This window comes from Anabrus simplex, chromosome 5 (genome assembly GCF_040414725.1).
Source record: "Anabrus simplex isolate iqAnaSimp1 chromosome 5, ASM4041472v1, whole genome shotgun sequence".
NCBI classification, from domain to species: domain Eukaryota; kingdom Metazoa; phylum Arthropoda; class Insecta; order Orthoptera; family Tettigoniidae; genus Anabrus; species Anabrus simplex.
The window spans coordinates 94,868,930-94,886,361 of NC_090269.1; the positions used below are offsets into that span (position 1 = coordinate 94,868,930).

Consider the following 17,432-nt stretch of genomic DNA (forward strand, 5'->3'; position numbering starts at 1 on the left):
GTCTCCAGAATTGTGTGTGTAGAAGATAACTTAAGTTTTAATCTTTATATAGTTCCAACAAAGTGGACCGAAAAAATTGGGAGTGTTGTGAAACACTATTTCAGAGTATATTTTATTGCACATATACTATAATAATCTGTTGTAATCCATATTTTAATTTCAAGCCTTCAAATAAACTCAGAGCTCTGCTAGAAACCTGAATTTCTTCCCCATCTGAGGTGCAAAGTCAGCAAAATCCACATATGAGAAGCAAAAACAACTATCTCCTAATTAAAAGCTATTATCTTATCTCACAGTTGCTTTACAGTAAAAATAAAATGTACAATTGCTTTTCTGATGTCAATTCACGTTACAAAATAGTTGCTGATCGAATTTTCATTCCATGAACACCTCTAAGCGTTTTTGCTTTGACTGTAAAATTTTCCAAAGTGGAGATTGCTGACCTTGCTTCTAGGCACCTCATATACTCCTTATAATCTCTCTTAGCTACGTTTTTGTCCTATAATGAGTTCCTCATAGGTTATTGGAGAGTGCCTCTTCAAGTTCAAACAAATGAAGGGGAAGATTTGACTTAGAAAACCTTGAAGAGTTAAATGTACAAAAGACATTTATAGAAAAGCTTTAGGAAAGAATTCTATCACAATAAGTAAAAGATACAGAAATAAAATAGGAAAATATAAAGACGAGCATACTAAAAATAACTGAGCAAATAGAAAACAGAGACAGCAAAACAGGAAGATTGGATGACAGATGAAATTACTGATAAGTTTGATAAAAAGAGGAAACAATGAGAAAGAAGAGGAGAGAATGTAATATAGGAAAATAAGGAACAAGATAAACAGAAAAGAAAAGCAGGCCACATAACTATTCTTAAAGGAAAGATGCAAAGAATTCAATGGCCTCAGTGAAAGTGGCAAACTAGAAATAGCCTACAACAGAATGAAGACTTTCTCTTTTATTTTGTTTATTTTGTAAAATTATTTATTTACCAAGGTACCTGAACACAGCCTTATAAAGGTGCAGAACAGTTTGAGACATAGTGAATTTAGCAATATGGATTTCCATCACATAAAAGGAAATAAACACCATCATGAAATGAATAATATAGATTACTTAACAAAGTAGTTACAATTATTATACAATATTCAGCCTCCAGTAGGAACTTCTTTATTTTAGTTCTGAAAATTGTCAGGGGAAAGTATCTTTCTGTATGTCATCAGATAGTTTATTGTACAGAACTGTTGAATAATGCCATAATGAATTGATGCCGTATTTCTAGGAGTGAATAATAGTGCAGTTGAACATCACTGACACTTTGTGGCAAAGGCCGTCAAGTGAGAGGACCTTATAGAGTTTGTATACTTAGGAGGTTAGTGTTAACATAGGCAAATTAAATATTTTCTATGCCCTTTTCTGTAGTGTCTCAACATTTCTGAATAAATCTTAACATCATCACTACCAGATGTAAATCATATTAGTCATATGAATTTCACTGTATACACTTATCTATAATTAGTCCTAAGAATTTAGTAATCTGTTTAGTTGCTTTTGTTTGAGGTATTAACTGTCCAAAGAATACCAAAGGAACATCCAAAATAAGAGGAAAATCTAGGTTTATGAAATACAGTGCAACCGGTTTTGATCAGTCTAATTGTTAATATATTCTTATAAAGCAAGTTTCCAATTACATATATATATATCATGCTGCATGACTTTTGTAGATCCTGCACATTGTCACTGATATAGAAGATCTTTGTACCATCTACAAACAGTTGCAATCTATCTTTCAAGATTAAAAAATTAAGAAATGAAAAGTAAATTATAAGTCCATCATCTCAGTCTGGCAAATACAAGGGATGTCTGAATATCAGAAGAGAACCCCTGAGTGCTTTTCAGCACCCAGTCAATAAACTCCTTGGTGCTGATGATGAAGGTCCTCATCAGCTCTATCGTCTTCTTAGGGACTGTCTCTCTTGCGCTGATCATGAGACCCCTCACTTCTATGTCGTCCAGTTCGTATTTGTTCTTATAATATGGCACAGTAGGCAGGTAGATGGACCTTTGTCTACTTTGTCTGGTTGGTCAGAGTGTGTTTCAAATCTTACTGTGGGTCTAATATACTGTATATCCTGTTTTTCCCTTTAATGGCGATCATGTCTCTCCTTCTTGCACTGCCATTTACTCTGATGCCATGGACTTCCTCATGCACTTGAAATCCTTTCTCATGCAGCAACTGTACTATGGACAACCTGATGCTGTGATGTCTGGTGTTTCGAAGAACATTAAAAGCACAGAGACCAAAGACGTGAGGTAAAGTTTCAGTATCACTGCATCTTCTGCAGCGGTTACCATCAAGGAGCCTTCGAGGTACAACCCTTACAGGCATAATGTTTCATGTCATTTTCAGCACATCTCTCCACTTCATGCTAGAAAGACCATTGTGATTTCTAACCCAGTGGTGTGCAGGAGGGAACTCTGTGTGTAGACACACTCCCTGACCTTTGCTTCTCAGCTGGCACCATTTGTCAAATTCAGATTCTCATAATTTATTTCTGAGTTATTTGGTGTCATACTCACAGTGCCTGTTTTTCATACCCTGAGTTTTATCATTTATGTATAGCTCAGATAAGCACCTGCCAGTTTCTTCATCTAGATTTCTAGTAGCTTCAATATAATGGTTCCCTGCCCATTTCACAATGTTGCAGCTGTTTATATGCTGAAACAAGGCTTCCCAGGTTGCTCTAAAAACACCTAACCCTTTATACCGTTTATCTAAATAAATCATAGAATCAGGAGTGTCATTACTAAGGGACAAGGCCCCCTTTAGTATAATCTTAACAAGTTTATCAGCATCTTCCAAAAACCGCTGTGGTAGTTTTCCTGCAAGAATGCACAGAAACTGGTAAATCAATGTAGGGCAAACTGAACAATTTAGAATTGAACATTTCTGATTTGGATGAAGCCAGGGACAGGATGATAATGAGATGAGTTTCTGCTGAAGAAGTGCTGTCATCTTTTTGGAATTAATTAACATAGTATCTGCATTATTTTCCCCTAAATATTTGACATATTCATTCCTCAAAATACACTTAATCTCCATGCAATCCTTGTATTACACCATGGCATAATTTCATGGGATTAGTTTTCTTGAAACTGGCCTGGATTTGAGTTGTATTATTCTCCTGAAGTTTACAAATTATATTCCTCAGCTTACTTGGCATAGTTGATGTAGCTAACATTTTCCTTAAGTGTGAATGGCCCACGTTGTTGAAAGCTTTGCTTAGTCCAGGAAGACCAGGGTAACATCTTGTTTGTTGTGTTTTGCTAAGTTTAACACAGATCTGAGTAAAGCATTGTTTATGATGGTGCCAGGTGATTTGATGAATCCTCTCTGATGTTCACTAAACTGGATGTAACTCCTCATTCCTAGTAAGAGCCCAAGATTCCTTAACATTTCTTAACTGTGGTGTTGTCCAGAATTTAGTAACTTCAGTGCCACATTATGGTTCTCATTAGCTCCTCTTACTCCTCGTACTGTGTTCTCGTACAAGAAACATTTGCGAAATGCCTGACTGATAATGGCAATAAGTTCAGCTGTAATCATTTCTTTTTGTACCAATTTTAGTTGCCCATCATGGTAATTATAAATTTTTATGAGCCTATATAGATATTGATATGACAAGGAATAATACTGGAAATTCACCAATAAATAATTATTATTCTACTAATTTTAGCTGTCCTTACATATACTTATACATAGTTCTGGGTCTTGATGTAGAAATCTGTTAACTGTTAAACACAAAAATAAACAACCATAAACACATTGGATGAATGATACATTTGTGCACTTGGAAGTTGAGCAACTCAAATCTTCAGTGTCCCAGATAACATTGTCAGGATCATCAAAGGCATCATATTCAACTGGAAATGTAGCTTCTTCCAGGCTTTCTTAATCATGTTATTGAATGTGGTGGCACTGAACTGATTATGGATATGCGCATGGAGATTTATGATAGTGTTATGGATCTGGATGTCAGTATCATTACAGTGGAGTAAAAGTCACTCGCAAAAACATGTGGCAAACTTCTTCCATTAACAAAAGAAAGTATACATCCAATACTTAAACTTGTGTTGCTGCCATCTAATGGCTATTTACTAAAGATGATGCAAATACCCATGACTGTTCCTTTTTAGTCTCTATTAAGATGTTATCCCAATGTTATAGGCATTATACAGTAGAATAATTTGTTTCTTCTTCATCTTATTCCACTGTATATGGGGGCGGTAGAATACACTCATGTTTTCCTCTGCTTGTCATGTGAGGCTACCAAGAGAGGAACCCCCAGAGAGGAGCATGTATTGGTGACCACAGAGCCCCTAGCTAAGTGTGGCTTAGCTTACTCGTACCAGGATCCTATCTTTTACTTTTCCTATATGACCTCCCCTAGTCAGTGTTTGATCACTTATTACCCCAGTGGTATTAGGTTTGCAAAGCCTAGGATATCTGTATTTTCATGCGCTTCATGCTTCTTTCCTTCCTTTTGTTGACACCATGATTCTTTGAAGTGACAGACATCTTCTATTTCTTCCTCCAATTAGTAGGTCAACACTTTTGGCAAGCCTTTTACACCTGGCATGTTTTGTATTCCCTCTACTTACTCATGTCAGGCTCTTTATTTTCATCTCTCCTACCTGCCCTTCCTTGGTCAACACTTGCTCTTTTCCAACCCCAACAATGTTAATAAGTTTGCAATGCCTTTTATGACCTTTCTCTTTTTTTCTGTCAGTACCCTGTCAGAACTCTTTCACTTTTGTCGCCGGTGGTGAGAAGTTCATAACGGGGATGTGATCATTTAATTCTTGTCTTATACTAAAATTTTGTAAAATCACCATTGCAAAAACTAAGACATTTTCGAAGAAATCAATGAAATATTTGTTTTTTTTGTGAATTTATGTAAACATTTTTTGTAAAATCGCCATTGCAAAAACGAAGACATCTTCGAAAAAGTCAATGAAACATTTGGTTTTTTTTTTTTTTTTGTGAATTTATGGAAAAATATTGAAATTTTCAGGACTCATTAAAAGGACATTTAATGGTTTTTATTTAATTGTTATGATTGTATTTTGGTATTGGAGATCTCCTGTAGTTGTGCTTGTTGTAACTTGCTATCTGCTAAACAACGTTTTGTATCACCCTGTATTTGCCACATGAAGGCTTCGATAACGAAATCTCTGCGTTTTGCAATCAAAACCTCTAGAAGGTGTTATCTTATGGTAAATTGTTTTAATTGGTCGGAATAACGACCTTCTTAATTGGCGAAAATTTTGGGTTGAATCTTAGTAAGCTTCCCTGATTGGCTGTTTGCATGTTTCTCAATTTCCGGCCTTTGGCTCCTCAATAGGAGCAGGGCTCTTGTCTGTGTCTTTGGTTTTCATACATCCTCACGTTCGGACGCACTTCGAGTGTGAGCCCGTCAGCAGCTCCAGTCACCTCAGGGTAGGCATGTTTTCTTTTCTCAAATTTTGAATTAACGTGTAAATTTATTTGCTTCGGAGTTTACCTTAGACCCGGGTTTTCGCCATTTTATTTTGTAATGCCTTAGCTCGTCAGCTAGGCATATCCTTTCTTTTGGAGGCAATTACCTTTTATTAACCATTTTAATTGTGTAATGTAAAATTTAATTTTCCATCCTGGGTTGCCTCCTATAGTCCTGCATCAATTTAGTGTACGCCTTTTGAGCTATGCATCTCTTGCTGATGTGTATTAGGAGGATAGCAATATTAAATTTTAAATTCCTTTGTCATTTTCCTTGTAAATTATATGTAATAATCTGCAAAGCTCATTTTCTATTTGCCTTGTAAGATGGTTGTAATTATTTTTATATTCCCTGTTAAATTTTCCTTGTGAATTTAATTGCAGAAGTTTTGCTCACTTTCTTAAATGTAATCTTAATATTTTAATACAATTTTGGTTTTCTGAAGAACCATCGATAGGAACCTCGTGGTTCAATTCACCTTTTGTTTTTCTTTATTGATCATGTTACTTTTTTTTTATTGCTGCCATTCTACCGTGTTCAAATTTCTTTATTTGTTAGTAAATGCAGACTGAAGGGTAAACACTCGCACATCTTTTTCCCTACAACGTCACATAAGATCATGTCCTCTTAGGGTTCCAGTCCGCTTCCTACATCCTTTCTGTAGTTGTCATGTTGGTAATCCTGCTTATCTTTGTTATTAGCCATGTGTATGTTTTTGAAACTTGCGACGCTAGTATTAATGTCTTATCAGTTGACATATGTTCCTTCAGGTTTGTTACTTTATTATTTTATTATTTTGATTTATATGTGCCTTAAATTAATGTGACCAGCTTTCATTTGTCTTGATTATCTTACTTTTAAAACCATAATACCACCACTAAAAGCAACTTGAAACAATATTCCCTTATCCTTTACCTGTCCATGAGTGATGATAAGATATTTCTTTTAATTGTTCTTAGTGTCAATTGTTGTGGGAGCAAGGTAACGCTGGTCATTTCTTGGAGAGACGTATGAGCTTTGAGCTGATGTTAGTTCATAGTATTTTGTTATCCATATTTCAGGTTCGAGCACGCAATGTTGAAGTGAATCAGGATGGTGCAGTTGAGGAAATAGAAGCCATTACTCGAGAAGGAGGTGAGTATTCTTCAACACGTACACTCAGCAATACATGCTGCTTCTCAGTGGATTTGTTGAAGTGCCTAATGGTTATCCGCCGTAGAGTATGATTCAAACACATATGGCTTCGTAAGATTTTCATTCTAAACTCCCAGTGTTTCACAACCTTTCTGCCTTACCTGTGCAGCAGAATGGTTTACTCTTCCTAAATGCGAATCGTTGCTTACGCTATTATACAAGGCTGGGAAATGAGCAATGAGAAGTAGGGTCACCGAATTTAGTTTTCAATTCTCCCGCTAGGATTGCCTTTCTTAGACATAAGTTTTGAATGTCTTCTTATGTTCAGCATGGATCTTGTGACAAGTGCTTGTGAAAATTCGCTAATGTATAGCTAGTTATGATGCTTACGGTGAAATCACGTGTTCTGAATTACAGGCTAATTACTTTGGCTCGTTGATCTCCTGTCAGGGTAAGTGTAAAATAACATGACACAGGAATTCTACAATGTGTGGAAAGACCGTTTAACAGAATGCAGAGCATTTTATTAGCAAGCTTGTCTTCAATACCGACAGCATCTCTCTCTGTATGGGTCATTCCAAGAAGCATATCCAAATTCCTGTCATAGACCAGCCTTGGTTTTATTGTCATCTCATTTATGATGATAGAACCTACCTTTTCATTATCTTGCTGTAAGGATTATTTTTCTGCAATCAGACATGCTCGTACCAAGGAAGTAATTCCTGTCTCTCATCTGGAGTGGCCAGTGTAAGTTTTTAAAGATTTTTGGTGTGATGGGTGCACAATATTAAGAGGTCTTAGGAACCCGTAGCCTGTGGATGACCTTTTGAACAGTAATATGCAGACCTTTATAGTATTCTCTCTGAATTTACACTTTTGTTTACAAAAAGCTTAAATCTGCTCAATCAAGAAATTTGCTTTCAAATCACCTTGTTCAGCTAGTCCTATAATTTCATTTTTGAGTTGATGCATCCTTTCTTTTAAAGTGGTAATAATATTTTTCTGCTTCACTACTAGTGCTCTTTGTTTCCTAAATTTTCTGACTATTCTCTTTTGTTTCAAACCCAATTTATAGGAGTATAGTTTAAGTTTAATAGAACACATAGTGCCTGCAGTTTTATACAATCGTTCACTGATAATTACAGGTGGAGGGTCATTCTCATCACTGGCTGTAGATGTGGTTGTTTCCACATGAAGTTCAATTTTCTTGTAGGGTTTAGCTTAATATCCCACTTCTGTAGCCTTCCTCTTATGTGGTCTTCCTGTATGTGATTGTCTGTGTCCCGGAAAATCTTGAAATATGAATGGAATGACGTTCAGAAGTAGGATTTTTAGCGATGTGCTTACACTATAATCTGAGTCCTTAAAATGCCTACTGCAAACACTGGAATGCAAAAAAGGATTCCACAGACATCCCAGTCTATTTCCTTGACAAGAAATTGCCAATCATCATTCAGTTTTAAGTTCCTTGTCTTTCGGAAATCTGTGAAATGAAATACCACATCGTTTCGAGGTCTATGATTTACAACAAGGAACACTACAGTACACCATGTTTTTTTTTTAGTATATCCGATCCTCGCCGTACGTAAATACACCATTAATTTCAGTCACTAAATTATAATTACCCGCACTAGCACAAGAAAGCTCATGAAATACAAAAATACATCCTAACACGCTCGTGAATGTTTGAATGAGAACTTCGCCCGCGCAATTTTATGACTAAGAAGAGCGCACCTAGCGGCGAAACGATGCGTTTCACGAGCCTGAGCGGGAACCAGTTTCACGACCAGCGAGGCCTTGTATTTTCCAGTCTTGTATAATAGCGTAAGCAATGATGCGAATGCTGCAGGTTTATTTTAGAAACATGATCACCACTACCATTAGTGTAAAGAGAGGGTAGTTGCACTTCCTCTTGAATCAATAATCACACCACAATTAATGAAAAGGGAGGGTAGTGGCCCAGTTGTACTCTCTCTTGAAACAATAATCACCACCATTAGTGTTAAGAGAGGATAGTTGTACTTCCTCTTGAAACAATAATCACCACCACTATTAGTGTTAAGAGAGGATAGTTGTACTTCCTCTTGAAACAATAATCACCACCACCATTGGTGTTAAGAGAGGATAGTTGTACTTCCTCTGAAACAATAATCACACCACGATGCAAGGGAGGTTCTGGCTGAGTGGTCATTTAGAGCCTTCTGTACAGAGGGATTTAGGTTCCATTTCCAGCTGGCTTAAATGCTTAAATACTTAATACCCTTGGCTTGGGGACTGGATATTTATTTGAATGTTGTGCAACAAATACACCACACACAAAACTATCCTCCACCACAATATCATGCAATTTCCCATGACGGCAGATGCCACCAACTCTCATCGGAGGGTCTGCCTGACAAGGGATAGATTAGGCTAGCAATAGTACCAGCCATATGAAATTATATTATATTGTACGAAGCGTGTTTTTTAAGTAAAGTCCGTTTTGTTGGAGACACTAGTAGTTCGCGCGCATATCGCAACGAGCATGTGCGTCGTGTACCGGCATGCCTCGGGAACAACTGTGCTCAGTTTCAGCTCTGTAGCTAACCTGTACAGTTCTGTTCTGAGCTTTCAAAATGTTTAAGACTATCAACTCGCCCGCCGCGTGTAAGGTTCGGTCAGTGATATGGCTTTTGTCAGCAAGGAACCTATCTGCTGCAGAAATTCATCGACAGATTTGCGAAGTGTACAGTGAGACTGTTTTGAGTGAAAGCAAAGTGCGTAAGTGGGTACGACAATTCAAAGATGGTCGTGACAACGTCCATGATGAGGACCGTTCTGGTCACCCTTCTTTGATTACAAACGATTTGGTGGCTTCAGTTGAGGCGAAGATTCGTGAGAACAGGCGCTTCACAATAACAGGTCTCTCAAACGAATTTCCTGACGTGTCGAGATCAGTGCTTTACAACATTGTTTCTGAACACCTAAAGTTTAGGAAACTGTGCTCCCATTGTGTCCCAAAACTCCTAACAGTGGACCACAAAAACCAAAGATTTGAGTGTGCGATGAAGTTCTTGACTCATTATGACGAAGAAGGTGACGGCTTCTTGAGTCAGATCGTAATTGGAGACGAAACATGGGTTTCGCATATCACGCCCGAATCGAAGCAACAGAGCATGGAATGGAGACACACACACTCGCCTGTAAAGGTGAAGGCCAAACAGACTCTGTCCCAGCTCAAAATCATGGCGTTGGTGTTTTGGGATAGGCATGGTGTTTTGTTGGTCAACTTCATGCAACGAGGAACCACTATCAATGCAGAAGCATACTGCCAAACCCTGAGAAAGCTACGCAGAGTGATTCAAAACAAAAGACGTGGCATGCAACAAAGGGAATTGTCCTTCTCCATGACAATGCAAGACCTCACACTGCAGGTCAGACCCACAATTTATTGGACAGTTTTGACTGGGAAGTTTTAGACCACCCACCCTACAGTCCTGATCTTGCGCCGAGCGATTACCATCTGTTTCTCCACCTCAAACATCACCTCAGTGGCAACCATTACAACGATGACGACGACGTGAAAACGGCAGTGAACTCTTCGTTATCGGAGCAGGCGGCAAGTTTCTATGAAGAGGGTTACGAGGTATGATAGGTGTTTGAACAAACTTGGCAACCATGTCAAAAAATAGAGTGAAGTATGTACTTTCTGAAAATAAATTTACTTTTTTGAAATAACCTTTCGTTGTGTACTTATTTTCAAATGGACCTTACTTAAAAAACATGCCTCGTATATCACGAGCATCATTCTGTTGCAAATGATGACTCCTGGTGGATGTAGCAATTGGCATGTTTAACGCAGTGCATCACCAACATTGTATAAACACATTTTATTCATACCATGAGCAAAGATACTTTTGTCACTATCAGTTTACACATTCAGTTTATTTTCACCATTCACATAAATGTCTTGTTACGTATCATTACAGCTCCTACAGCGCCGCCATATATCCAGCTGCTGTCCCAGAGCAACAACAGCCTATCGGTAAAGTGGGGCATACCAAACATGATCAATGGAATTCTGCGTTCCTTCCTAGTTTCCATTGAGGAAGTGGATGCATATAACGTGTCAGATTGTTGTCAGTACTTTCCCATGCAGGAGCTGCCTGTCACTGAGGAGCAGAACTCCTATCAGGTGGAGGTGAGCCTTTTGTAACATCTTCATCAACACATTGAGAGTGTAACTTAATAAAAATGTCTAGTCACCTTTCTTAAAAAAATTGGTCATTGTAGTGTGATGGAGCCAACTATCTGAACCCTAACCTGCACCCAAGAAAGGTTCAGAATTTGTAGAATTTCATAATAATCAAAGCTGGTATTGGACTACAAAGGATGCTGTGATCAAAATTGAAATAATTCTGTTAGAAGTTTACAATATTCAAAGTTAATGTAAGTCTATTAGAAGATTGTAGTAATCAAAGTTAATGTAGAACTATTAAAAAGATTACAGTGATCAAAACTGAATAGAACTACAGTAGAACCTCGATAATTTGAAATCGACTAATTCAAAATTCTGCCTAATTCAAAGAAGCTCTCGTTCCCGGAAATATGAGGTACGGTTTTGCATGTTATTTAAATTATTTAATGCGAAATACAGATAATTTGTCATTTGAAGTACAATGTCGGTATGTTAGAGAGTAATTTAAAATACAAATTTATCCGCGTCGTGATAGAATGCGTCTTTCAGAAAGTGCAGGAGTAGCTTTCCGCACTTTCACTTACTTCAGTGTGTCTGCAGTGTGCTTCATATTTGCTAGGTTCAAGTGAAATCGTACTTCTTTTGTATTCAGTGTTTTGAGGAACGCCACAATATAAAGTAGGAGGCAGTGTGCGGAAAAGCAGAATCCGCGAACACTGGCAATGCTGACAGTTGACAAAAAAGCGTGGCTCATAATCAATTCGAACGCACCAAACAATATTGTCATTGCCGATGAAACTGCATTCTTTTAAAGCCGAGCCCAAACGGACTTATAGTTTTAAAGGAGAGAAGTGCCCGTCAGGGAATCGTACTGTGTTGCAATGCACACATAAGCGAGAAACTTTGTCTCCTCATCATAGGAAAGTTTGATGTGCCACGATGTTGTAAGGGCGTCGGGCACTTTCCGTAAAAGTACAAGGCATCTAAAAAATGAAACAGTACAGTAATCAAAAAAATGAAGCATTTGCACAGGAGAGCCAGCATAATTTGTCTTTGTCTTTGAATAGTGCGTTTTTCTTTTGTTGCATGAGGTTATGTTTGTCACTGATTTGTCCAAGTGCATTATTTGAACATTGTAAATGCACCATGGGGCTGATGACCTTAGATGTTAGGCCCCTTTAAACAACAAGCATCATCATCAGTAAAGGCACCTTGTTGGATACATTTCGGAAATGGTTTTCTTCCGTGGCATTTGAGAAATTTCAACTGTGAATCAATGTGATTGCATGCGTTAATGTGTCTTAGAATACTTCTTGAGAGAAATGCCATGGCGGGAAATCATACAAGGATAGAGTGACTGTATTGTGTTGTAATGTAGATGGAAGCGAGAGTTTCTCCCCTCATCATAGGAAAGTTCAATTAGACACGTTGTTTTAAGGGTACCGGGTACTTTCCATGCAAGTACAGGCATATAAAATGCATACAGTACAGTAATCCAATGAATAAAACACTTGCACAGTGGAACCAGCATAGATTTCTCCTCATCTTCGAATCATGTTTTTTTTTTCTTTCGTTGCATGAGGTTATGTTTGTAAGTGAGTTATCCAAGTGCATTATTTGAATACTGTAAATACACCTTGTTAGATACATTTTGGAAATCGTTCTTTTTCCATGGCATTTGAAAGTTTTGAACTGTGAATCAAGGCTAATTGTATGCAGTAACGGACTTTGGAATATTTTGTGACGCGGCAAGGGTTGACACTTCTGAATTAAGAGTTGGCGATTATTTGAAATCACATAATTTAAGGTCCTATTCTTGAGTCCCAACGACTTTGAATTAACAAGGTTTTACTGTATTAAAAAACTGCTATGATAAAAAATGAATAGGACTATTAAAAGATTACAATGATCAAAACTAAATAGGCTTATTAATAATGTTATTTGCTTTACATCCCACTAACTACTTTTATGGTTTTCGGAGGTGCCAATTTGTGGATATTTAGTCCCGCAGGAGTTCTTTTACTTGCCAATAAATCTCACCGACATGAGACTGACGTATTTGAGCACCTTCAAATACCACTGGACTGACCCAGGAACAAACTGCGAACTTGGGGACAGAAGGCCAGCGCTTCAACTGTAAGAGCCACCCAGCCTGGCCATAGGCCTATTAGAAGGTTACAATGATCAAAAGTTGATGCAGGACCCCTAGAAGATCACAATAATCAAAGTTGATGTAGGACTACTAGAAGATCACAGTAATCAAAGTTGATGTAGGACCCCTAGAAAATCACAATAATCAAACTCTTAGTCAGACTACCTTGCTTTTTCCACAGTGTTCTAAAAACTCACACACATAAACAAGAAACAAAAAATTAAGTGTCTTGAAAACTATGAAAGTCATTCAAACAAAAGGAATTAAAAGAAAGTTCCTTAAAATTGTCAGGAATATATGTTTTCAAACCTATTTGCCTAATAAATTGTAGTTTACCTGGAATAGGAACCCTAACCTAACCCCATGGCGCTACAGCCCTGAAGGGCCTTGGCCTACCAAGCGACCACTGCTCAGCCTTAAGGTCTCCAGATTACGAGGTGGTGTGTGGTCAGCACTCCGTAACTTTATCCACCTTTTTATGTCACCAGATGTTAAGTTTAGCTAAATTTTGACTACTCCAATGAATTCAGCTGGTGCTAAAACATAACGATATGCCAATATCTCAAAATTGATAATTTTGTAGATGTTAAGTTTTGTGGTGTGGTGTAGGGGTAGCGTGCCTGCCTCTTACCCGGAGGCCCCGGGTTCGATTCCCGGCCAGGTCAGGGACTTTTACCTGGACCTGAGGGCTGGTTCGAGGTCCACTCAGCCTACGTGATTAGAATTGAGGAGCTATCTGACGTTGAGATGGCGGCCCCAGTCTAGAAAGCCAAGAAGCGGCCGAGAGGAATCGTCGTGCTGACCACACAACACCTCGTAATCTGCAGGCCTTTGGACTGAGCAGCGGTCGCTTGGTAGGCCAAGGCCCTTCAAGAGCTGTAGTGCCATGGGGATTGGATTGGAAGTTTTGTGAAACCTCCCCTCAATTTGACTGTACTGTACATTTGCTGTAACTTAAATTTGAGTGTAATGGTCCTTATTGACTCTAATTCAACTTTGATTTAGAGGTATTTTCCACCTTTTGATACTTGTTTGTTTTCATATATTCACATATAGCTAACAATATATACCATAGTCTACCTTAGGACATGTTTTGTCTCTTTTTTTGGGACATCTTCAGCTAAAAACATACAAAAAATGACAGAAAATAAACAAGTATTTTTACCGTATTTACGCAAATAATACCCGCACATTTTTTTTTTTTAATTTGAGGCACGAAATTGGGGTGCAGCTTTTATTTGCGTCAATGTTGGCATTTTTTTCAAAATCAGCCTTTCTAAATTTAAGGTGCGGGATTATTCGGTGGCGGGTATTATTCACACCCGCACATTTTTTTAAAAATTTGCGGCACGAAATTGGGATGCGTTTTTTTTGCGTCAGTGTTGGCATTTTGTTTTCAAAATAAGCCTACCTAAAGTTAGGGTGCGGGGATTATTCGGTGGCGGGGATTATTCGCGTAAATACGGTATTTATTAATTCTCATGTCAGAAACATATACATATAAGGCACAGTTCAAATATTATATTATTTGTGAAAACAAGTATTGGAAGGTTAAAACTACCTCTAAATCAAAGTTGAGTTTGGAGTAACCACACAAAGGAGTTACAGATCCGTGTGTTTTTTATTGATTATTTACAACTCTGCTCAAATTAAATGAAGAATATTGAGATGTACAATGCTAAGGGGATATAATATGTACAATGACTTAAAATAGTGGGATTACACAGCAGAACTACAATGGCCTAAAAGTGTGATTATATGGCAGAAGTACAATGAAAAAACAGAATCTTCGAGCTACATGCCGCGTGAATATGAAAGGAGTTTACACTGTAATTCTATTAGAAGCTAAGAATGTGGAGAAGTACAATGACACACAATCCATACAACTCCAGCTCTTCTTCTTGAATTAGCACAATGAACGGGAAGTTAGGAAACTACTTGTTGGTCACTTAAGCATTAGAGCGTAACCTCTTGGGCGATTAGCAAAGGAAGTAGATATGTAAATTCACATCAAGCAGAAATTTATCATACATTAAGTCAATAATTTTAGGTTAAAAGAGTTGTGGTAATGCATCTGTACACAAAATCTGTTTAAATAAATGTAAATCAGTTCAGTAGTTCAGTTGTAAGAGATAGCCTTGTGTATTAAATATATAGAAGTTTTCTTATATCAGCTGTACTAATAGGTAAATCGTCCTGGATTTGGACTCACCCCTTCAGGGTATGGATTGAGAACTTTTGTTGGTAGTTAGTTTGGCCTCTTAAGTTGCAGATAACCTGCTTTAGGACTTTGGGATCATTGTAACCCTTGTTGTTGGACACCAAGCTAATCTCAGAAGACCCATGAATTTAACCTCTTCTCCTTTCTAACGTGATGTAAAATTTCGGGTGTTGATGTACATTACTCTTTTAGCTTTATATGACCCCAACTAAAGGATTCTGTTTATGTATAGCTGTCAGGACTTCGGCCAGCTTCCAGCTACATCGTGAGTGTGTCCGCCAAGACTGTTGCATTGGGCCCTCCTGCAAACATCACCGCCTTCACGAGGCCACCCTTACCGCACCTGCCAACAGCACCCACTGTGACACTCAACGAGGAAGACGAGGAGGTGCTAGTGTCACTGGAGCCTGTGACTGAACTACAGGAACTTGTCCAGTGAGTATTACATGTGCCTGATTCTCCACCCACAGCATGCACAAATGGATGTAATAAGCTTCCTCTTTATGGTTGTAAGTTTGAATGTTCCACTCTGCAAGACATCACTTGGTGGTGCAAGTGATGCAAGCTAATCACAGAAGACCCATGAATTTAACCTCTTCTCCTTTCTAACATGATGTAAAATTTCGGGTGTTGATGTACATTACTCTTTTAGCTTTATATGACCCCAACTAAAGGATAAAGGATAATAATAAATTCCTAAATGTTTAAATTTTATATGTATTGAATAGGTAACACAATAAACCCTTTAGCATCCTACATCACTTGGTGGGTCGTTATAAATAACAATTATTGTAGATTCATCTTGAAAGGAGAAGCTATGGAGAACTATTGAATCACGAATCTGATTCGTGATTGGTGGTGGTGGTAGTGATTATTGTTTTAAGAGGAAGTACTGTGCAACTGGAAGGCATCTGATACTTCAAAAAGGTATTGGCCAAAGAAAGGTAAAGGCCATGAAAGGCATGACAATGAAAGACTCCCTAGGTCTCTCAATCCTAATACCGCCAGTGTCGGCAAACAACAAGAGGTGACCGAGCGAGGTCGGATAGGATAGGTGAAAGTGAGAAGCCTCGCAAAAGCAAATGGAAGCAATGCCAGGACTCAGCTAGGGGCCCCATGTTTGCCAACCCCCACTCCGAAGTTAAGAGCCCCTGGGCCCCCTTTTAATCATCTCCTACAACAGGCAAGGGATTCTGTGGATGTTATTCTACTGCCCCCACCCACAAGGGGTTGATTCTTGATGAAACTAATTTCATTGTTATTCATATTTATGCAAGAACAAGTAACATAAAGTTATTAATTATTTGAAACCACTATAACTGAATCTGGATTGAGCTGTTGATTCTCAAGTTACTGTAAGCTCTTACAGTCAGTAAAAACTTGCTATTTCCCTTTTTTGTGATGTCAATGACAATAATATTCTACATTTTTAAGGAGTGTAGAAATGTTAGCAAAATTGGAAAATGATACCAGGATTCCAGTCCCAGTCCTTTAGCCAATGGAATTAACCATTTCAGGTTTAAAATCTCCAATTCGGCCAGGAATTGAACGCAAGCCTCTCTGGACTGAAGACAACTATGAAAAATGATGGGAAAAGATAATTTTAAAAGTTCCAAGCTATCATCACCTAGTGATGATCTCTATGCTTTTTAAAAAAAAAAAAAAAAAAGGAAAAAAAACTACACAATGTGAATATTTTCTTTTCCTTGCTAACTTGGTATTGTTACAGCCCCCTGTGAAAAAATGTTGGTGATTTCCCTAAGACTACCAACTTGTAAAATAATTGTAATTTTACTAATTACTTGAGGGGGGCAAGTTTCAAAATCTGCAATGTGACATTTTTGGTCAAATTGAGTTATGCATGCCATCCAGTTATCAATATCAAACTCTACCCTGTACTGAAAAGTAATCTTGCATAAGTCAACCATACGCTGTAATATAAGGCTTTGAATATGGGGTGAGTTTCAAATCCTGTAACGTGAACAGAACTATTACATTTTTTTCCCTTCCAAAACCTACAACTTGTATGCTGCGGCGGACAGAATCGTAATCAAACAATGTTAGGAATGGCATCAAAATGGTTACAAGGAGCTCCATGTGATGTTCTAGAGGTTGAAATGGTATTCCCAATACCTGGGCACTCTTACATTCCACCCGACCATGTTTTTGGACACATTGAGAGTGAAATCAAGGGCCATGAATAAATCATAC

The 17,432-nt window shown here is 38.0% G+C and overlaps 1 protein-coding gene across 1 annotated transcript in view; it reads left to right on the plus strand.

Annotated features, from left to right (window-relative positions):
• Positions 1-17,432, plus strand: part of LOC136873786 (uncharacterized) — a 788,774-nt gene that overhangs the window by 757,074 nt on the left and 14,268 nt on the right. Inside the window, exons 27-29 of the mRNA XM_068227569.1 lie at positions 6,599-6,671; positions 10,640-10,851; positions 15,454-15,656. Of these exons, the coding sequence (XP_068083670.1) occupies positions 6,599-6,671; positions 10,640-10,851; positions 15,454-15,656 (488 nt within the window). The remainder of the gene's footprint in view (positions 1-6,598; positions 6,672-10,639; positions 10,852-15,453; positions 15,657-17,432) is intronic.